We start from the raw sequence: 23,830 nt of genomic DNA, 5'->3' as shown, positions 1-23,830 counted from the left end.
TGTCACGGTTCTTCCTTTCCACCCTCATCTGAATAGGAAAGAAGAATGACTGGTACAAACATTTAAGACTCAGATGGAAAAAATTCATTTACGATATTCACTGGAAGTAGCTCTTGATTGGTTTTTCAATTCTTGTAAGTTCATCCCTGATGGCAATAAAAAGCCCAGCAGAATTGTTGCATGCTCATCAGTCCCAAACTTGGTTGCATCTGCTTTGGCCGACATCAGGCCATCCACCGGCACTGACACTGCAACACTTCCAGCCTGGCACAGCTATTTGGGCTCTCAGTTTTGGCCACTGGCTGAAATGCGTGCTGGCAGTAATTGAGATTACCTGTGGCTGACGTCTATGCATTGTCCATACAGCAGACGGGAGGGCGTCGTGACATGTCAAGCGGTTGTGACCTCGCATATGGGCAGCACACCAGGTGGACCTCTGCTGGCCCCCACATCCTGTCTACCCAGCTGTCTTCTATATTGTGGCCAGTGTCCTCACCTTCCCCACTGTCACTGTTGACGTTTTCACAGCTGTCTCTTCTGCTGTGGGTGGCCCCTTCCTCTGTAGCGGGCCACGGTGGTACCCCAGCTCACGTGCTGTCGCAGACAAAAGGTCTGTCACTACCGCATTCATCACAGCTGTGGTCTCCTGATCTTCTGCCTTTACCCTCAATGTCCTGGGTTTCGACTCGGATATGGAGATGAACACTGCAACAGCATCACTTGTTCTACCATACGGCCTCTCACATGGGAGCAAGTGCCGCACCACTTCTGACCGTATGCACTGCTAGCAGTGCGTTCCATGAATTAACATCCTACATCGACCACAAAAGAAATGGATGTGAACACAGAGTTCACTTCTTTGCAAGGAAAGAGGAGTGCTGCAGCTACCAGTTTTGCGTGTACGTGACTTCATTGTTCACACATGAAGTCTGTGCTTGATTCAGCCACTAGAGGCCAACTGACCTGCCAGTACAATAGCAGTAGCAAGTGCAGCCTGCTGGCTGCACCTCAGTTGGAACTAATAAATAGCTAGGCCATAAGCCAATGCTCCCACCAGCCACTTGCGTATTGCTAATTTTGTTGTCCTTGTCTTCCACATGTGTGTACTTTTCGAGCAATACATTACAGTGTTCTTGGATTAGAACACTTAACCATGTGTCCTTTGAGTCTTTCACGGTGGCATGAGTGGATAAAATCTTCTCAGTTTTCAAACAACATCAATTCCAATAAAATTCTCGAGCTTTCAATGACTAGCTCTGCCATCCTCGTCAGGAGTAAAACTACTGTCAGTTGTTTTACTCTTGACGACAATGCTAGTCTTTCAATCAGAACAATTTTTATCTAGTAATAATGGAACACACAATAACATTTGGGGTACACACTGATTTTACACTTTCTGTATACAATAAATGTAATATTGGGCAGATGAAATGAAACTCATATTTAAACAATTAATTTAACATGGAAATTTCACATTACCTCCACCAAGATCGAGTAACTTCATCTTAGCTTCAATGGTCTGAATGCTGTTGAGATACAATCCCAGTGCTGCAAATCCTAAGGGAAGAATTATCATGAAATATAACTTCTGTATGTCCCTCACCATACGGAGGATTCTAAGCTTCAGTAGGGCAATGAGGATTTGCAGTGTGTTTGGTTTTGTTTCAATAGGTTCAAATCCAAGGCCAGGGATTAAGTGAGTTTCTTGATTGATATTTCCATCCATCTGGGTCTCAGTACACACTGGAACAGAAATACAATTTAAACATGTACTTTACACTACACAATGCTAAAGTATGAAGCAAGACACATCTGAGACATTTCAGAACACATTAATATAATGCTACAGTTAAAAAACTGTTTCATTATTTGCATTAGACATTCTTTACTAAGAGTCTCATCTGCATACTAAGAAGAGCTGCCTTATTTAGAGAGATAGATAGTGGAAGAACTTTCTGGCCTCTGTTTGTTTTCTTTAATTTATCATACAATTGTCTGTTGTTTAGTTGGAATGGTTGCATTGCTTGTCTTCTTCTCGCGTTCACTGGCGCCACTCGGTATCGTAAGTGTTGCCTGTCCACAAGTGGCAGCAGCAGCACTTATCGATATGTAGTTCTGCTGTCCTATCTTTGGGGTGAACTCAGGCTTCTTCCGAGTGGTGGAGTGGAGAGTTCAGTTGGGGACGAGGAGCAGCGAGGTCCACGCAGAGCGACAACATGTAGAGACTGCTGGCGGCGTGTATGGACTGCTGGATCAAAGGGCAGTGGTCACGAGTGTGGACAACCTCCTTGAAACTGGATTCAGCATGTTTAAGATGAGTGCATTGAAATTTGTGTAGAGAAACCTCCACCATTGTGAAATCTCGCGATTCTCCAGGGACTTGGGTTTATGTTGCTGCTCGTGGTGTCGCCGAGGTGAAAAGCAGTGAGTGGAGTACCTGGGGAAGGCTGATCTGATTAGCCTTCCTGAGCTTCTAGTAGCTATTTACTATTTTCAACTTCTTACACTGTTAAGTTCAACCAGTGGTATTTTTCTGTCTTGTGGCTGCTAACACCTCAGTTACCTGCCCTGGGGGTTAGTGTATGTAATGGCAGTGTACATTTCCTCGCCTTGCTGCCACTATCTAGTGAGGTGTGTAAGTTTGACAGCTTCTTGATTGTAGGTTGAGTGGCCTTCTTCTACCTCAGTGGTAGTCATTCCTTCTGGTTTGGGTGCTCTAAGCACATGATTCTGTGGACGGAGCCCAGTCCGCCGGTTCCGGCTTTGGTGTGATTTTATATCTTGCATTTGTTTTGCTGAATGTCAGGTAGCCTTACCAAGATTATCATTAGTCACTCATTAGACTGCCACTAGTCAAAGTTACCATCTTGTGATCTGAATGCAACTCTTGGCTGCCTTTCCCTTTGCTCGCGAAAGAGTTTTTGGTGTGACCAACTCAGAGGTCGATTCCTGGAGCACCATCTGTCACTGGCCCTTGTGTTTTATTTTAGTATTAAGTTTACGATCATTTGTCTGATCTGTTGTTTGTCTTTTTTAAATTAACTTTTGCTATGCCATTTGCCTTTTGACAGTATATTTTTTAAAATTTTTATAATTGCCATTTCAGGCGTTAAAGGCATTCGGCCATGATTGTGGTTACTTGCTTTAAAATTCTGATTGTGACCACATTGGATTGTTCTCAAAAATTATTGGCTGTCTGTATTTTATGTATTTGTTAAATTTTAAATAATTGCCATTTTTTGCAATAAGGCCTTCAGCTGTGATTGTGTTACATGCCTTAAAAGTCTGATTGTGGCCTCATTAGCTTGTTTTCAAAATTATTTAGTAAAATAAATGGGTGAATTCGCTAAGCAAACCAATAGTAATTGATTGGGCTCTGTCCACAATCATAACCCAATCCTGCCTTCCTTAATTATCAGGCTTCCACTTGTATGATGTGTAGCCATGTATGGAAGTGAAAGATGCCCAATAAATAACTTAGACAAGAAGAGAAGAGAAGATAAGATTTCGAAATGTGGTGTTACAGAAGATTGCTGAAGATTAGACGAGTAGGTCGCATAACTAATGAGGAGGTACTTGACTAGAAGAAGGGATCGATTGGTAGGACATGTTCTGAGGCACCAAGGAATCACCAGTTTAGTATTGGAGGGCAGCATGGAGGGTAAAAATCATAGAGGGAGATCAAGAGATGAATACACGAAGCAGATTCAGAAGGATGTAGGTTGCAGTAGGTATTGGGAGATGAAGCAGCTTGCAAAGGATAGAGTAGCATGGAGAACTGCATCAAACCAGTCTCTGGACTGAAGACCACAACAACAACAACAACAACAGATTACATTTTTATAACGCAATATTTACAACTGAAACTGAAACAATGTTTTTCACCAGCACTGGGAGTCATGTGAAATATCTGTTAAGCAGTTTTCCTTTGATCTGACAACCTATGATAGAGTGAAGGAAATTTAATCTAAACTTAAAACTATGCTTATCTCTAAACAATATACTGAACCAGTCAGTTCAGTACTTCACTATGCTACGAATGAATGGGTAATAATAACAATCAAAAATGTAACAAAAGCAATAACAATAGGGTATTTCAGGTCAAGGGATATTTTATAAAATTTGTGGATTAGTGCTTAGTCTTTTTAAATGTCTTTCACTTAAATAAAATAGCTTTGACTTTAGACCTTTCTGCCACACAAAACACCCACTATGAAAAGGATATCTTATAATACCATTGCCATATAGCAACGCTTGAGTGTAAAAATAAATTTGATAAAAACAAGAATATCAAGTGTGGAAAATTACTTGAACTTTTTGTAAAAATGAAGCAACTGCTACTCAAAAAAATTTCTATTGGATTTTACACGCACAAAACATGTCTCATCACCCAGATTTAAGTTTTTTGTGGTTTCCCTAAAGTGCTCAAAGCAAATACCAGGATGATTCCTTTTTGAAGGACATGGCCAATTTCCTTCCCATGCCCTGTCCAATCCAAGTTTGTGTTCCACCTCATGTGACCTCGTGGTCGATACAGTTTCAAATCCCGATTGTCTTTCCTTTGCACTTGATTCAAATGTAATAAGTTCTGTTTATTTCTGCCATTTTTGTGTTAGCAATTTCAAATCATGATATATATTTGATGAATCAATGAAAATGAGTACTGTCCACCCACATAAGGGTGACAATATGTGCACCACTTCAACAAGGGGAAACATGATAATTACTGTTTTACTTGCAAAATGCAAGTAATTTTGGACATGCCACAAAAAAGAAAAATAGAGGCAGTCTTAAATCAAATATTTCTTGGCAAGAAGAGGAAATAATGTTATTCTATCAAATCTGCATTGTTCAGGAGGGAGTAGAATCATATGCCATATGGAAAAATAATAAGATCATTTATGTTTTTGACCTGTATTAATGACCTGGCAACACAATGAGCAGAACTCTTCATTTGTAAACTGAGTTTGATGTTCTCCTCTTGTAAATCATTTGTGCTTGAATTTAGCAAGTGTGAAACTGGTTTCAAACTTTAAGATGACAAGACTAGCGGTCAACTTCATTTGACGAACTTCATCGACGAATTCATTTCACATTCTTAATAGACAGTAATATTGGCTTGACACTCATTCATTATATTACAGTCAACATGCATGCCCCCAAGTTTGTTCCATCAAACTATAGTACTGTTGACAGTAGAGGGAATCTACAGGATGCTCTTGCTGGCCCATAACAAAAGTGTGCTTCATACCATTATGTATGCCATGACATTTCTATCCAAAATGACATATTACTTTCTGATAAATTTTTATTATAAGCTGAGTCATTTAAATGCCGAGCACAGTGTGATTAACTCAGTCCAGCATAGTGGCAGGCAGCACTGTCTGGGAACATACGTTAAGAGAATAAAGTACTGTCTGCAACATATGCAGTAGCCTCAGTCTCCTAACAACATAAATAGTAAATCCATAATAAATACAGTTTAGTAATAATAACTGGCAATCATACTGTGAAACAGATCACCCATGAGAATCTACAGTTCAAAGTTACAATTATATCAATCATAGGGCAGTGGTGTGGTTGCCTCGAGGCATATCTGATGTACGATGTAATGTGCCCAATTGGGGCCTCCACAAGTAGCAAAAGTATTTACTGAATTGTTCAGTTTTCTACAGACGAGTCTGAAATATGCTTACCAGTACTGCCAGGCTAAGAATACTGCATGTCATTTTGGTGACTTAATTATGCCCAGTCTCTGTATCTTGCAATTGTCTGCCACTACTCAACTGCCTTTAGCACTAGACACAAGGTGTTTTTTTTTAAAAAAGGTGTTCTGTGCTAAGTAGGATAAATACCCACTTGTTCAACCAAAGACAATTTCATACCCAGTCTGAAAGTCACAAAAGGACATTGAATCATGACACATGCTGCACATTAGGTGACAAGAAACAGTGCAACAATGCAGCTCTTCAGCAGAAAGTGTCAAGAGTTATGTGAAATAATATAGACAGCCTCATTGTTGCATATGTTGGTAATAGGAGAGTAAGTAAATACACTGAAGAGTAAAAGAAACTGGTACACCTGCCTAATATCATGTAGAGTCCCCATGAGCATGCAGAGGTGCCGTAACACGACATGGCATGGACTCGACTAATGTCTGAAGTAGTGTTGGAGGGAATTAATAACATGAATCCTGCAGGGGTGTCCATAAATCTGTAACACCATGAGGGGGTATAGATCTCTTCCAAACAGCATGTTGTGAGGCATCCCAGATATGCTCAATAATGTTCATGTCTGGAGAGTTTGGTGGCCAGCAGAAATGAGTAATCTCAGGAGAGTGTTCCTGGAGCCACTGTAGCAATTCTGGACATGTGGGATGTCGCATTGTCCTGCTGGAATTGCTCAAGTACGGTGGCATGCAAAATGGACATGAATGGATGCACGTGATCAGACAGGATGCTTACATACATGTCACATGCCAGCATCATATCTAGACGTATCAGTGGTCCCATATCACTCCAACTGCACATGTCCCACACCATTACAGAGCCTCCACCAGCATGAACAGTCCCCTGCTGACATGCAGGGTCCATGGATTCATGAGGTTGTCTCCATACCAATACATGTCCATCCACTCAATACAATTTGAAATTAGACTCGTTCAACCAGGCAACATGTGTCCAGTCATCAACAGTCCATTGCCACTGTTGACGCATAAAGTTTTGTGTTGTGCAGTCATCAAGGGTACACAAATGGGCCTTCAGTTCCAAAGGTGCATATCGATGTTTCATTGAATGGTTCACACGCTGACACTTGTTAACAGCCCAGCATTGAAATCTGTAGCATTTGCACAAGGGTTGCACTTGTGTCATGTTGAATGATTCTCTTCAGTCGTCGTTGGCCCCATTCTTGCAGTGTATTTTTCCAGACACAGCGATGTCCAAGATTTGATGTTTAATCAGATTCCTGCTATTCACACTACACTTGTGAAATAGTCTAACAGGAAAATTCCCACTTCATCACCATCTCAGAGATGCTGTGTCCCATCGCTCAAGTGCTGACAGTAACACCACATTCAAACTCACTTAATCGTGATAATATGCCATTGTAACAGCAGTAACCAATCAACAACTGCACCAGACACTTGCTGTCTTATATGTGTTGCCAACTACAGTGCCATATTCTGCCTGTTTACATATCTCTGTACTTGAATACACATGCCTGTACCAGTTTCTTTGGCACTTCAGCGTAAGTTCCATCGATGGTCAGTTATTACGGATCGATATAAGTGCCCTATAGTAATACTAGATACTATGAAGTTTTAGATTATCCATACAATAAATAGGATCAGAATAGTGCCAGCAGTGTTACAATAGATATCTTTAGTTATCTAATGGGACTGGAATCACTGGACACCAGTCATTGGTGCAGGGACAGTTAGGTATTTCCCAGTGAAGTTCTGCAATGGGACTATTTTAAGGATGAGATAAGAATAGTCTACAAACGATTTCCATTTATCTAGATAAAAACCACTACATTCTAAATGTTTACATATGCAAGTTAACACCAAGATAACTAAAGTACAAGTATGGAAATTATGAACAAATTATTTACCAGTTAATCAACAAACAGCGATGCATAGATATATTGTAAAGATCAGATTTCATTCACAGAATGATAATGGGAAATCCTTGGTAAAATACATGGTGTCCCAAGCGGAGTGGTCAACATTGAGGAATATGACAGGAATGATCATTCATTCAAAGCAAAGAAGTCTGGTAAAAACAGACACTCTAACCTGCAGCAGTAAGAAATCTACCTACCTCTTGACAAATTGGAAATGTTATGTACTTACTTTTTCCAGGGAAGTCAGTGATGCCTGTTGTAAGGATACCACCCTCATTTTGCAAACTCTGATAGGAGGTGCTTTTTGACTGCAGTGACAAAGACCTGCTTAATGCACGATTCCTAACCATCTTCTTAGATAGATTGTCCATTGTGCAATCTGTTTCTTCATCTCTTTCCAAATGCAAGAAAACCTGAAAGCAGTACATTGGCGCCAATTATGAGATGGAAAACACTTAAAATGCATACTTGAGTGATACACTTAAAAAGCTGACTGAGAATAATAAAGAAACACAATATTTATAAAATGTCTGCCATTTCCTCACTTTCACACACATGTTATGAAAGTTTGACAGTTTCCATACATGGAAAACAATGGCACAAGTGAGTCTTGTTAAGCACCAGAAATAATGCTAATATACCAAGAAACATATGATCACCAGTGGGTATCTATCTCTTCAGTTTGATACGAATAATTTCAATAGATACACATTCATAAAAATTAGTAATTCCATACTTAAGTGTTTATAACCTGAACATCTGAATTAATGCTGAAATGTTTCAACTGAATTCATGCAAATCTACAATATTAACTGTTTTGAAGTTGCATCAGCAATTATTGTCAACAGTGTTATAAACTCTTTGACATCAATTTGAGATTGCTCTTCTTTTTCATCAAGAGAGATGTACAGTGTCTTGACAGGAATGTGTGGGGGAATTGACACTCTTAGCAGGAGAGTTGTTGCAAAGGAACTTGATATTTTTTTATAACACTACTGAAGATAGAAGTATTGTGTGTTATTAGAAGTGAGTGTGGAAATATTAAAGAAAAGATCTATTTTAAATTCCAGAAAGTGCATTTACTTGAATAACCATTAGAAGTTACCTAAATACCAGTCCTCTGACCATTTAATATATCTTGGAACAAGGACAATGACTTTGGACCTGCAACATACTCCAGGGAAGGCAAAGAGACTAATAACTAACAAGATAATTACTAATTTCGAACTATAGATGTGATGTGCAACTCAATACAAATTAACTACAAAATAATGGTCAACGTCTTGTTTAAAGACAGGTCATTGAACAGGCAGTATTGAAGATCCCATTGCAAGTGGCACCACCGACATCACTAAGGAAATCAAGTAACTGGTACAATATTATTGTCAATGATGTGGCGCCACTACTCAGATGGTTCTTATTATCACGAGCACCTTCTCTTGAAACCACATGCTATATGGTTGACTCCATTTTGTCCTAGAACTCTAATACGGCCTGGACTGGAGTTTGTTTCAGAATATAAGGTACATTGTCTTAGGTAATAAACCAGAATTAGTCCCCACTAACTAGCGTGTACCTTGCTCTTTAAAAAACTCAGCATACTGAAAAATACAAGAAATAGTCTACATAGGATTAAGACTTAGTTTACAAGATATTATAAATACTCATATAGTTTGTCTTCAGTAGTAATGTCAAAGTGAAACCTGACCCTTATACCCACCTGAGTTTACAATTTGAAGCCATTGTACAAGTGTAAAATTTATAGGTGAAATATTTGACTGTTATGAAACTACAAATATGAAAATGATACTGGGTAATGTTATTACAATGAAACATACAGTTCAGAAATTAAAGAGCAATGATTTCAGGAAAAAACCTTCTCAGTTTTCAAGCTGTCTCAGTTCGAATAAAATTCTTGAGCTTTTGATGGCTGTTCCCACCGTCATCGTCAGGAGCAAAACTACTGACTACTGAATCTGACATGGTTTCCTGCTCATATAAGCAAGATTGTAGCCTTTGACACCAATCAGAGAGGGTCAAAATGACACCTCCAAGGAAGATGAGTAGTGCTGCTGAAAGCAGCTATGGCCCGCCCCAGAACCAAATGACATCAAATGACATGAGAGGCCGGCGCCATGTTTGAAACTGCCACTCTCACCTCCCTACAAGAGTCAAGCATCTGCCTTTGCTTCCTTTCCATATCCAAAATGTGGCCCCAAGCCCTACTAATTGTGTATCCCTGGTCTCTCTTAATTCACACTGTATTTTGCATCCCTTTTCCAGCATATGATCAGCTATGGCCAACTTCTCAAGCTCCCTTTGTTTGATATGTCACTTGTGCTTAGTAGAACATTCTGCAATTGTGCAGACTGTTAGAACTATATAGAAGCTACTGCATTTGCAGGGGACACCATACACATCAGGCACACAATGAGCTATGTCATATTTAACAGGATGCACCATATCTCGCATCTTGCAGGCAGGCCGGAACACTGGTCTGAGTCCATGTCTCTACAACACAGTCCTAATTTGCAGCTCATTGCTCCACAGTATGGCAGGAAAACAGCCAGCTTGCCCTCTTCTGTCAATTCACAATGTGTTCTTCTTTGGTGCCACCTGGAAGTGTTTGCAATGTATCTTTCTATAACCATTCTCTCTGAACACATGTATCAAGTGCAGCAATTCAAACTGTAAGTGGTCTTTGTCAGAAATAATCTTTGCTCTGTGTACTAATGTGTTCTGGGACTGCTCTCTTATGTACAGGGTGGTGAAAATGAGCATTCAAGTATCAATCAGCTGTACACTGTATCAGCTGTACACTGTATGGCCAAGCTGGCCTCCTGCCATACAATCATCTAAAATATCCAAGAACATTAGCTTGCAATCCTTCTCCATCACAATGATCAATTTAATGTTATGATGGACACCAATTCATGTGATCAATGAACTGCTGCAGTGCACGTTCACTGTGAGGCAACATCAGAAAGGTGTTGTCGATACAAGATGGATGCAATGCCACAGCCTGCTCCTCAAAGTGCTCCATAAAGATATTTGTAAGTGCTGGAGATAGTGCTGACCCCATTGTTGTGCCATCCATTATTTCATAATACTCACCATGGTTCAAGTAGTACTGTACATTGTCATTAGAACATGACAGAACAACTTGTCAGTTGCAGGTGAAAATTGTTGGGCAAAAGGATCCAGCATGTCTTGTACTAGCACCCTCATAAAAAGTGACAATGTCCAGACTAACCATTCCACAGTTGTGACCTATTTTCATTTTCTTGAGCCTTTCAACAAATTTCTGCGAGTTTACAACATGCTGTTCACAAAGTCACAATTTTTGGCACTAGTAATCCTTCAAGGTCTTTACCCATTCTGTAGGTGGGCAAACTGACTGCACTAACAATGGGCCTAAGAGGGACATTTTATTTATGCATCCTTGGTAATCATAAAGCCTGGGAGGTCCGGCAGCATGAGGCATTAATTTCTTCTTCTCTTCATCTGGCTAACCAGAGTTTTTTAAAAACTTCCCTCTCTTTCTGGCAATGCCCTGTGTCAGGTAAGGACTAAATTCCTGTATGTGTCATCTTCTAATACATGTAGGACCTGCAGCTGGTAGTCTGAAGCCGATGGTTCTCATCACCATGTACACAAGAAAGCAGTCCTTAACATGTTAGTACACAGAACAAAAGTTATTTCTGATGAAGGCCATCTACAGTTTAAACTGCAGCACTTGAGATGTGTTCAGAGGGAATGGTTATAGCAAGAGAGACATTACAAATGGTTTCAGGTGCCACCAAAGAAGAACGCCTTGTGAATCAGCAGAAGAGGACAAACTGGTTGCTTTCCTGCCATACTGTGGGGCAACAAGTTAGGATATGTGCTGCAGAGACATGGACTAAGACCAGTGTTCTGGCCCACCCACAAGATACAAGATATGTTAAAGACAACATAGCTCTTAATGTACCCGGTGTGTACGATATCCCCTGTGAATACAGCAGCATCTATAAACACTAATATTCAGAAAAAAACAGAACACCTTGAACGCCTAGAGAAAGAACGTCCATATTCTCAGGACATGTACATTAGTATGTTCTGCAGAAATGATTAGGATTTCATTCACCTTGTTTCAGCATGTGTCGTATTGCCTAGTAGGGACAGGGTCCGCAATGGGCCCGGATAACCTGTTCCATGCATGATGGCATTGATGTGTATAAGGCATGAATGGCATCCTGTGATGGAGGCATCCACACTGCATTCACACACAGTGTTTCACCATGTTCCATATATGTTTGATTGGCAATCTGGCGATCTGGGAGGCCAGTGCAAGAGTGCGATATCCTGTGACACCAAGTAGGTATGTGTTTGTGCTGCAACATGTGATCATGCATTGTTTTGCTGAAAGATGGTGTCTGGGTTGTTGTGCAGAAAGGATATGGATAAGGGACACAGGACGTCATTCACATACATCACACTGCCCACAGTGCCCTGGACATGCACCAACTGTAATTTTTGGTTGTACCCAATAGCATTCCACACCATAATGTCTTGAGTTGGTGCTGTGTCTTAAGTGAATGCAGTCATTGTGATGCTGCTGCCCGTCTGCTTCGAATCAAAATGCTGCAATATCCAAAAACACTATCTGATGTCATTCCTGTCCTTAGTGACATCAATCCATACAACAATGCTGTCTAGCATGTTTCTGCACATTCATCAACGGTAGGTGGAGAAGCGGATGAGATGCACTTAACCCAAGCCGTAATAGACAGACAGCAATGGACTGTACGATGTGTTACACTGTTACTCCAGAGCCAAGGAGGACCCAGATCTGTCCTGCAATGCCATTCAGAGTTGGTGTTGATCTTTCTGGGGGGTGGTCTGGATGGTGCAGCCTGACCCATATTGTCATGTTCTATGGCTATCTGTGAACCATTCTGCACACACCTGTTGTGTTTCCAAAACACTTCACCCCACACGAGCAGTAGTTTCCTGGATGGGTGCATCACAAACACTCATGCCAATAATGTGCTCTCTTTCAAACTCACTGATTTGATGGTACGGTTCATGTGGATGTCTGGAAGGCATCCTACATATCTACTCAAGTCACAATGATCCATTATCTTCAGTTTATAGCGAAAATGAGAGCCACAGGCACATTTTGCTGGTAGGTGATCTTATGCCATGATAGCAATGTTGACCTTAAACCTGCGGGCCAAAGTTGTTCAAGGTGTTCTGGTTTCTTTTCTGAACATGAGTGTAGGTCAGAGAATTTGCACAGTTGCTGAGCATTGTATCAAGCACAAATGACATATTAAAGAAAGGAAGCTTTACAAGTTGGGCATAGCTGAGCATTGCCTGGAAAATGAAAACAAAACAAAGTTTGAACACACGAGAGTCTTCGTTCACATGTCAACATATTTGGATTCAGTTATACAGAAGGTGGCCAAGATTAGAATGAATAGCAACAATTTTGAAAGAGACTAGATGTACAGGCTTAGTAGGTTGTGGAGATGAGCTTTGGATATCAAAAACAAGCAAAGGCAGATGCTTGACAGTTGTAGGGAGACAGGAGCAGCAGTTTCAAACATGGGGCTGGCCCCTCATGCCACCTGATGTCATTCAATCCTGCAGCAGGCTGGAGCTGCTTTGAGTTTCCCTAACTCACCTTATGTGCAGGCATCATTTTGGCCCTCTCTGAGCCCTGGTAGTCGGCAGTTTTGCTCCCGACAACAAAGGCAGAGATAACCATCGAAATCTTGAAAATTTAATTAACATTGATATGGCTTGAAAATCAAGATGATATTCTGGCATGCCAACATGAAAGACTCTGAGGACAATAGTGATTCATTTAAAAACACAAAAAATGTAAATTTCATAGATAAGAAAGACTTTGGGTATGTTTGTAAATAATAGTAATAACTATTTTTATAAGTATACAATATACCAATCTAATCATTAAACCAGAATGTTTAATTTTGCATCATAAGTACCAAGGAGGAATAGAGAAGAAAGGAAGGAAAGTTACTATTTAACATCCCACTGATGATTACATCATTAGAAAAGAAGCACAAGCTTCATACTGAGGAAGAATAGCGAAGGCCACTTGTATCCTTCTCAAAGGAACCATACCATTATTTGCCTTAATCAAACTAGGAAAACAGAAAACCAAAATATTGGTCAGTGGCTGGAAAGGGTTTTGAACTATCATTGTCCCTAATCCAAGCCCAAAGTCTTACTATTGTTGCAGCTTCCTTGTTAGGAATAGAGAAAGCAATGAGTGATATAAGGCCAGACTGCAAATGAAAAATCCCTTGAAGTGGTTAATGAAGTAATGGACAGGGGCAAAAGAGTATTATCTCAAATGTTATATTTGAACATCCTGAATTTTTAACACAGAGCAAATCACAAAATAGTGGAGATATGGTCAGAAACAGGGAAAGATCATGAATATGTATTAAATGAAGTACATGTAATAACTCATTGAAAGGAAATTACTTCTAGATCTGGCAAAAGCAGCAAAGAGGTATCATGCTCATTGTATAAGATGTTACTCATTCTGTCATATTGCCTCCCCAGAGCATGAAAAAAGCGAATTTATAATAACAAGAATGTATGAGAACCAGAATGTTAGTGACAGAACAGAAATTTATACAAACCATTGACACTTATAACGGAAAATTGTCAAGTTTTCACAACAACTGAATTAATCATATTGTGGTGATAGTGTTACGGTTCAAGTAAGCAGCATAAGAGACAAAAGATGAATCACTGGTTTAGCAAAGAGTAATTTATTAATTTACTATTGATGGAGAGTTTTGTTTATTATCCTTTATATTTACATAAAGTTACATATTAAGTGTCATTTCCACAGTTTATATGAGAATTATTTCTACTCATCAAATCACATTAGTGATAACTATGAGATTCCTTCAAGAGAAGATTCAGAAGGGACATTTTTATCTTTCCACAATAATGACAGACATGACATTGCTATCACCTGGGACCGAATTGCAGTGGAACAAACTGCATTTCCAGCTAAGCCACATGTGCAGCCACTGCCATAAAGTGGCAAGATTTGTATTCCCCGACCCATTTTGGCCATGTCAAACGTTCACTGTTCTGGTCTAATCACCCACTGATGTGTTTCACACACAGAGAGTACATCTTTCAACAACAAGGAGTGCACAATCGCAGTTGGACATTTAGAAGAAGCCATGATAGAAGAAATAGAAAGCGTTCTATGACAATGTTGCTACATGTTAATAAGGGAACTGTAGCCTTAGGCTGCAGAAGGTTTTAATTACAAGCAGCTAGGCAACAGATCCCCATCACAAATGCTGCAAGCTTTGTGTGTCCTAGCTGGTCCTGATCTGCTGCCTGAACAGCCTCTACACATGATGTGGCTTTGTACTAATTTACCAGTTGTGGCAACAAATCAAGATCTGTCATTGCAGGTGTTGGCAGAGAAGCTTGTCACAGTAGCAAACATCCTGTTTGAAGTAACAGCAGCCACTAAAATTTAGAGTACAACTGACAATGGTCCCCAGGATGAATTCTGAAGCACCAAGTGCCACAACTAGTACCGAAATGCATACGTCAAGCACAGGTACGCCAACACAGGAGCACAGAGTGGAACATTTAGAAGATCATATTACATGCCTGAGCTTGAAACTATCAACACAGAAGCAGAAATTCTGATACTGCTATGAGTGTACTCCAGAGTAGCAGATGGAAACATGATCGGCATAGGTTTGATATGACTACTGATCAATGGCACTCATGTCGCAGGCATTTTGGAGATGCAGTTCACCAGGGCAACAGACCCTGCTGTTACCCAAACCACAGACAGATGTTAGAGGACACCAATGTTCATCACTAACAATATATGCATCTGCAAATAAAGGATGAAAGGCAGAACACCAATGCGACATTACTGGCATTGCACCAGCCACAGAGGTTATTCGTGAACGATCACATGTCTGGTAAAAACTTCCTTGTAGATTCCAGATCTGAAGTTAGTGTTCCCCCCTGATGGGCTAAGTGATGCACCTATTATACCAACACAGCATATACTCACAGCAGTGAACAATTTACGCACTAAAACTAATGGCAAACAGAGAATGACATGGGATTTGGGTCTTCAATAATAATGCCAATGTCACCAATCCTATACTTGGTGCAACTTTTTGTCTCATTTTCATCTGTCACTGGATTTATAGTCAACTGTCATTTATTTACAGTGAGTCATGGTGCCATCAACCAGGTCATCTGCGTTGATAATGAGGGATTGATTGTGCCTGTACAACCATGTAGGGACTACCTGGGTATTATCACATGATACTGGCCATGTTTTTAGGCTAACGAAAGCTGTTACTGCAGTAAATGACAGCACTCTTTCCAGCTGCATACTTCAAGATTTCCCGGGTGGCTGCTACCAATGGGAAGTGTCACCAGTTGACAGTGCACATGTCTGCACGTTACCCAGGCAACCTATCACAGCTCATCCTCAGTAGCTCCTTGCAGCACAAACTGGGTTTGAGGAGCTATTGAAAGCAGATATTGTGACTAGATCAGACAGTCCTTGGGCATCCCCCTATACATGGTGCATAAAAAATATGGTTCCCAGCAATTATGCGGGATTTACTCACTGCCTGCTCATTTCCTGATCATTATCATGTCCCTCACATATTTGCCTTTAACAATATTGACACTGGTTGATTGTACAAAGGTATTTTTGCAAATTCCAGTAGCCTCAGAGGACATTCTAGAAACCACTGTAATATTGCCTTTTGGGCTTTTCCAGTTTAAATTTATGCCTTTTAGATTGAGAAGTGATGTGCAGATGTGGCAGCATTTTATGCACGACATGTTGCACAGGTTGACATTTCTATTCTGTTGCATGGATAGAAGCTGGTTTATTGATGGCAACAACTTGTTTTCTACTCATAGACCCTTACAACATAACAGAAGACCTTGAGTTCTATTGATAGCGACTTGCTGGCAATCTAGGCAGCAATCAAACATTTTTGATTATCTGTGGAAGGAAGATAGTTTACAGTTTTTACTGACCACAAACCACTAATTTGCTTCTTCCAGCATGCAATGGATTACAGCTCAATGCGGCACTGTAGACAGGCAGAATAACAACATTGTAGCCAACTGCCTATCACAAAATTGTGCCAGCCTATAGCTGTGGGCTGACATAGCAGCCAAGCAACAAGCAGACACAAAGCTTTGTGTCTTATTCCAAAGTGAACACACAGACCTTCAGCTGTAACGTATTTTTGTGCCATATTGTGTTGTGGGTATCTGCCTTGGCACATCCTGTGACAAAGAACACCTGTATAGTCCTGCAGAATTTCCTCACATAGTTTTCTGAACAATGCATAACCTTACATATCCAGGCAACAGCAAGATTAGAGACGAGGAAGGTCATGTGGCCAGGAATCCAGATGGACTGCCAACACGGTCATGCTCCCTACTCAATTGCCATCACAACCAGGTCAGGCAACATGTCTTTGCACCAACTGCATACTTTCCAATGCCGACAGAAAGATTTTTCACACATACATGTGGGGACCTAGTAGGACCCTCATCCTATTCTGAGGTCACCACTACCTAACTGCTGTAGTGGATTGTTTTATGAGGTGGCCTGAAGTTACTCCCAGACCATACATCTCCACTGAGTTGGTTGCAGAGGCATTGTTGTTTACATGGTTTTTGAGGTTAGGTGTTCCTCAAACCATTACAACTGACAACAGATACTTGTTCAAGTCACAGCTGTTTAATGCGCTGCTCCAACTATGTGGTTTCTTCACACCACTAGCTACCATCCTGCTAGTAATGGAATGCTGGAAAGACTACATCACACACTAAGGGCAGTGCTGATATATTACTTATCAACATAGACAAACACCTTGACGCTGATATTATTATGCCTGCACACATCAGTGAAGGAGGATCTGCAATGTTCACCAGTCCAACTGGTTTATGGTGAGCAGCTGCATGTGCTAGGTGAACTCACTTTACCAGCTCCACTTCAGCCAACCACAACAGAAAGAGGGTTAAAATGACTGTTCAGCTACCAGATGAGATGTTTGATTGCAGGCACACCTGTATTGCACAGAGATAGGAAGGTTTTCGTCCATCTGCGTACAGCACCAATTTCTCACAAAGAGATGTTACTGTGCACCCACTGTTAACGCCCACCATATACTGGCCCCTACAGAGTGCTCTCAGAAGAGAACACTTTCGAGATTGACCAGAATGGCACACATGGAACAGTCACCATAGAGAGACTAAAGTCTGCCTACCTCTAAGAACAGGAACCAGCATAATCATCTCAGTTTTCCACTGACCTGTGCCAAGCCTACAATACTGGATGACACTGCAGCCTCCAATAAGATTCAAGAGGTACCTCACTATTCCGTCAGCTGCTCTTTCGACAGCTCTCCCCCCTCTGCCCCCTTCCTCCACCCCACAGTTGAGATTCACAAGTGCTGGATGAGGGGAGGTGGAGGTGGGGGACAGGGGAGTGGGGGGGGGGGGGAAGTGGGGAGTGGGAGTGGTTGTGTGCATGTAGCGACATCAGTTACTATGCAAGTAGCCCAGCACAAGAGAGAAAAGATGACTTGCTGCTTTAGAAGACAGTATTTATTAATGAAGCAGAATTTTGTTCATTACTCTTCTTCTTTACATTGTTAACAATTTGGTGTACAATAAAGTTATGCATTGAGTAATCATCATATCCGAATGTTATGGTAGTTATTTCTCGTTGTCAAAGTAATGAGAGTGTCATCTAAGGGGTCCTAGGTAGTTACTATACATCTTGCTTTACAATTAAATCTAGTGGCCAGTTAGACATCACTCCTTATGCAGTCTCTATCATGTACATTAGAAGCACTTTTTAAAGGATTCAACAAAAACCAATGCATGCATCTCATTCTACTGAAATGATGTTCACCACTTCCAACCAATTTTATCAAATTATTCCTCAGTTCTGCTTTATACTATGAACAAGGCAAAATACCCAGTCATACCTCCTCGAGTGTAGTCATTGAGACACCATAACTACTGATTCCCAGTCGACTAGCTCTCGTGGATATTTCCTGTTCAATGGCGGAGAAGAGTGGGGCAAAATTATCAACAGCATTGTGTGGCAATATGAAGGACAGTTCTCTCCCATGCCGCCTTGCTTTCTCAGCCTTAGGAACATGACTTGTTACAAGACGTGTGATGGCATGTTCTCGTGCCACACCTTCCAGGACCAGCCTAAGAAAGGCGCAAAAATTAATTTTGTTGAAATCTTCTCATGATTGCTGTTAACAACTGTGATGATGAAAATAAATTTACAAAGCAGTCTTCTCATAAGACATCTATGTATCACAATCTAGTAAGGTATGAATATAATAGAGGGAAACATTCCACGTGGGAAAAATATGTCTAAAAACAAAGATGATGTAACTTACCAAACGAAAGTGTTGGTATGTTGATAGAGATACTAACAAACACAAACACACACACAAAATTCAAGCTTTCACAACCCACGGTTGCTTCATCAGGAAAGAGGGAAGGAGAGGGAAAAGACAAAAGGATGTGGGTTTTAAGGGAGAGGGTAAGGAGTTATTCCAATTCTGGGAGCGGAAAGACTTACCTTGGGGGAAAAAGTGACAGGTATACACTCGTACACACACACACACATATCCATCCGCACATATACAGACACAAGCAGACATATGTAAAAGCAAAGAGTTTGGGCAGAGATGTCAGTCGAGGCGGAAGTACAGAGGCAAAGATGTTGTTGAATGACAGGTGAGGTATGAGTGGCGGCAACTTGAAATTAGCGGAGGCTGAGGCCTGGTGGGTAACGGGAAGAGAGGATATATTGAAGGGCAAGTTCCCATTTCCGGAGTTCTGACAGGTTGGTGTTAGTGGGAAGCATCCAGATAACCCAGACAGTGTAACACTGTGCCAAGATGTGCTGGCCGTGCATCAAGGCATGTTTAGCCACAGGGTGATCCTCATTACCAACAAACCCTGTCTGCCTGTGTCCATTCATGTGAATGGATAGTTTGTTCACACGTGGCTCTGCCTTTGATCGTGTACACCTTCCGGGTTACAGGACTGGAGTAGGTGGTGGTGGGAGGGTGTAAAACCTGTCCCATGCACCCTCCCACCACCACCTACTCCAGTCCTGTAACCAAGCAGGCGTACACGATCAAAGGCAGAGCCACATGTGAAAGCACCCCCGTGATTTGCCAACTGACCTGCCTACACTGTGAAGCTTTCTATGTGGGAATCACCAACAACAAACTGTCCATTCGCATGAATGGACACAGGCAGACTCTTTGTTGGTAATGAGGATCACCCTGTGGCTAAACATGCCTTGGTGCACGGCCAGCACATCTTGGCACAGTGGTACACCGTCCGGGTTATCTGAATACTTCCCACTAACACCAACCTGTCAGAACTCCGGAGATGGGAACTTGCCCTTCAGTATATCCTCTCTTCCCGTTACCCACCAGGCCTCAACCTCCACTAATTTCAAGTTGCTGCCACTCATACCTCACCTGTCATTCAACAACATCTTTGCCTCTGTACTTCCACCTCGACTGACATCTCTGCCCAAACTCTTTGCCTATACACATGTCTGCTTGTGTGTGTGTGTGGGGGGGGGGGGGGGGCGCGTGTGTATACCTGTCCCTTTTCCCCCCTAAGGTAAGTCTTTCTGCTCCTGGGATTGGAATGACTCCTTACCCCCTACCTTAAAACCCACATCCTTTCGTCTTTCCCTCTCCTTCCCTCTTTCCTGATGAAGCCACCATGGGTTGCGAAAGCGCGAATTTTGTGTGTGTGTTTGTGTTTGTTAGTGTCTCTATCAACATACCAACGCTTTCGTTTGGTAAGTTACATCATCTTTGTTTTTAGATGTATTTTTCACAATCTAGTAATTTTTTATCCTACAAATATTTTATATTACAAATCAGGCACATTTCTTATTTACTTAATATTACAGATAAATGTACAGAAATTATACAAGGAACATTACATACTGTTCTATTACTGGAATTGTGGGTGGTTGTCATTTTCAAATTTCAGCTCGAGAACATCTTGCAGTTAACCTTTCCACATTATGGGTATAGTTCCAAGAGAAACTATTTTCTTACATGTATAAAACCAAAACTTATGTCTTCTTTCATTTTATTTTTATTACTTATATAAACTTCTTACAATCTTCCCGGAGTCTCTATCATTCCATAGTTATGTTTGCAATTAACTATGTTATTCCACATATCCACATGCACATCTACTTATTTTAAGTCACTTTTTTCGACAGATAGGCCTACTGCACCTCAGTATACATGTAATGGTCTCAAGGCTAAGAATATTTTCTTTTTACGTAATAGTTACTGATTACCCCTTCTCCCATTTTATACTGTATCATTCACCAGCCATACCAGAAACGTTAGTCTATCAGTCATCTTCATTGAGTCTCTTCATTTCAAACATTTCATATCATTGTATGTATCACATTTCACTGTATAATACTAGTGTTTCAGCTATTTTCCAGCAGGTTCACATATTACAGTCTGCATTTTACATTTTCCCCAAAGTTCACTGATGAATTTGACTAATTAATCTGCACCATCTATTTACTACAGAAAGTTATGTCAGACTTATCTCAGCTGGTCTAAACTAATAATTACAAGCACTTCAATTACTATACTCTTCAAAGTAATGTGATTCCCACTTTCCTTTGTCTAGCTATTCTCACAGTCTTATCCTATCTTTCCCAGAAAGACATTATATTCTGATTAAATATTTGATACAATGTTTTAAAAGCAACAAAAATGGTAAGTGGCAGTTTCATTATTCCTTGAATAACTCATTTTGTAAAAGAATAGTTGAGATTGGTAATCATGTTTAGTCATCGAAAAACCTCTGGCAACTGATTAGTACACAACTAATGCTCTGAAGGCTGATTAGTATAGTTTAACACCATATTAACTTATGCAACAGCTTAAAACTCTCAATTTATTACAAAATTTAAGCAAAGTTTACTTATTCCCAAACCAAAAGTACACATCTAAATGAAATATTAATACACATTTTATTAAAAAAGACATAGCAGTATGAAGGTTATATGAACAAGAAAAATTTTACTTAAAGAACATACGTCAAATGGTAGCCAATTCCAAACTTATTTTTTAGGAACAAAGAAGATCCACAGCATCTCAATCGGCCTTTGGAAACCACTGCTTTCCTGTCTGCTAATATATCTGCCTCATCCATAAAGTGTGTCGTAAGGAGAATAACCTGCACAAAACAAAGTTAATGTGTTGATATATCAAGTTACCTTAAGAGGCAAAATGAAATTGTTATGGAATCCTGATGATAATCTTTCAAGAATTATTATGGAGGGTCACAAAAATCACAAAAAAGACCACAAAAATTATAAATTATGTGCAAAAACAATGATGGCAGGGCTTAAACTTAAATTGTGTTACTGCAAAATTATATTTTATAATTCAGTGAATAATATTGGAATGATTTATTTAGGCTATATAATTTACCTTTCCATGTCTCCTGTTTTGGAGAACTGACCACATATGTCTCCTTGAATAGGGATCCACTCCTGCAGTTGGTTCATCAAGAATTATGATCTGGAAAACAAACTAATCTTAATAGAAAACATTCCTCGTGTTTTTGTGCAATGGCAATTATTGTGGAGTGATGTGAAAATGTCAAAGCTATATCTAACAGATAATTTAGTTTAACAGAAAACACAAACACTATGTACTTTAGGTAGCAAAGGAAAGTGAGGTCCTTAGATATAATTTTTATGTGGATTTCATAGAAAATGAACATTCTTGGGATTAAGTTAAACAGTAGGTACACTAAGATATTTTAACTCATACTTCTCTGAAACTGTTATGACATTTTTATTAACCTTTGGGTCCCCAATAACTGCAATACCAACAGATAGTTTCCTTTTTTGTCCACCACTCAAATGTTTGGCAAATGTGTCAGCCTTGTCAACCAGATCAATGTCCCGTAATGTCTTTGTTACTTCAAAATCTATAAGTGATGAAGGAATGCCCTGAAAATCATTTAATCTCTCATGTAAAGCTGGGTAAACAACACATATGCATGATAAAATACTATAAGAACATCTATTCTATTGGCATTTCTTCCAAAGGCCATACCCTCACAGCAGCAAAGAATTCAAGGTGTTCTCTTGGTGTCAGTAGATCAAACAGGATATCATGTTGAGGACACACACCAGTCATTCTACGTATTGTGTGCATATCATTTGGATCCCTGTAGAAATTCTGTACAATTATCAACTGTTGCCATGACAATATGAAATGGTACTATGGAGATGTCATTCCTTACTTGCCTAATGTCATATCCAAAGACAAATGCTGTCCCTGCTGTTGGTGCTGTCAGACCAGTCAAGATATTGAACAATGTTGTTTTTCCAGCACCATTGTGACCAAGTATGGCAGTGATCTGTCCTTCGTAGATAGTCAGATTTATTCCTGTAAATCATAAATTCATTTTACACTAAATATATTGCCATAACAGCTGAAGGCTAGCAGTGTTAACACATTACACTCTTACTCCCAGCAGTAAACTGAAACAAGTACAGTATCCACTTATCACTAAAAACAATGATAAAAGGAAGGAACAAATAACAGAGATGACAAAGAAATGATTGTAAAACAATATTGTCGAAATAAGACTACACTACTGAGAGACAGTTATAGCCGATAGTGGTGATTTACGAGGTAGAGAGAAGACTACACAAAATATTGTTGTACCATCCTAGAAGATAATGTGAAAGCATGAAAGGTAACCACTGAGTGTAAAATTGGAGGCTGCATTGAGGCAATCAAATGATATTTCATGATATTATTTAGGTTTTATTTCTCATTCAGCACTGAATTTAAGTAAATATGTTTACATCCCATTTAGAATTGCACAAGAAAAGGAACAGCTGAACAATAATTAGACACATACCCCTGGTCAGTGGTGGCTTGTGCAAAATTTTATCAATGCACTATGATGGTGGCCATGGCTATTTGACTTACAAGGTTAGTTAACACAACCAAGTTGAATATATTAAAAATACTTATATAAACTGAACAGTTTAAATATATTTAAATTTTATAATTAATCATTTAACACTGTGAAGAAT

At 40.0% G+C, this 23,830-nt stretch overlaps 1 protein-coding gene across 2 annotated transcripts in view; it reads right to left on the bottom strand.

Moving 5' to 3' along the window:
* The window catches only part of LOC126100161 (cholesterol transporter ABCA5-like), a 337,905-nt gene that overhangs the window by 127,349 nt on the left and 186,726 nt on the right, over window positions 1–23,830 (bottom strand). For both annotated transcript variants that reach the window (XM_049910704.1, XM_049910705.1), the window contains exons 13-20: window positions 23,030–23,171; window positions 22,836–22,950; window positions 22,580–22,729; window positions 22,203–22,292; window positions 21,806–21,945; window positions 18,669–18,900; window positions 7,856–8,039; window positions 1,480–1,743 (exon numbers count right to left, since the gene is read on the bottom strand). In XM_049910704.1, the coding sequence (XP_049766661.1) occupies window positions 1,480–1,743; window positions 7,856–8,039; window positions 18,669–18,900; window positions 21,806–21,945; window positions 22,203–22,292; window positions 22,580–22,729; window positions 22,836–22,950; window positions 23,030–23,171 (1,317 nt within the window). The remainder of the gene's footprint in view (window positions 1–1,479; window positions 1,744–7,855; window positions 8,040–18,668; window positions 18,901–21,805; window positions 21,946–22,202; window positions 22,293–22,579; window positions 22,730–22,835; window positions 22,951–23,029; window positions 23,172–23,830) is intronic.

This window comes from Schistocerca cancellata, chromosome 9, assembly GCF_023864275.1.
Source record: "Schistocerca cancellata isolate TAMUIC-IGC-003103 chromosome 9, iqSchCanc2.1, whole genome shotgun sequence".
In the NCBI taxonomy this organism is placed as follows: Eukaryota; Metazoa; Arthropoda; class Insecta; order Orthoptera; family Acrididae; genus Schistocerca; species Schistocerca cancellata.
This window is presented reverse-complemented; position numbering and strand designations above follow the sequence as displayed.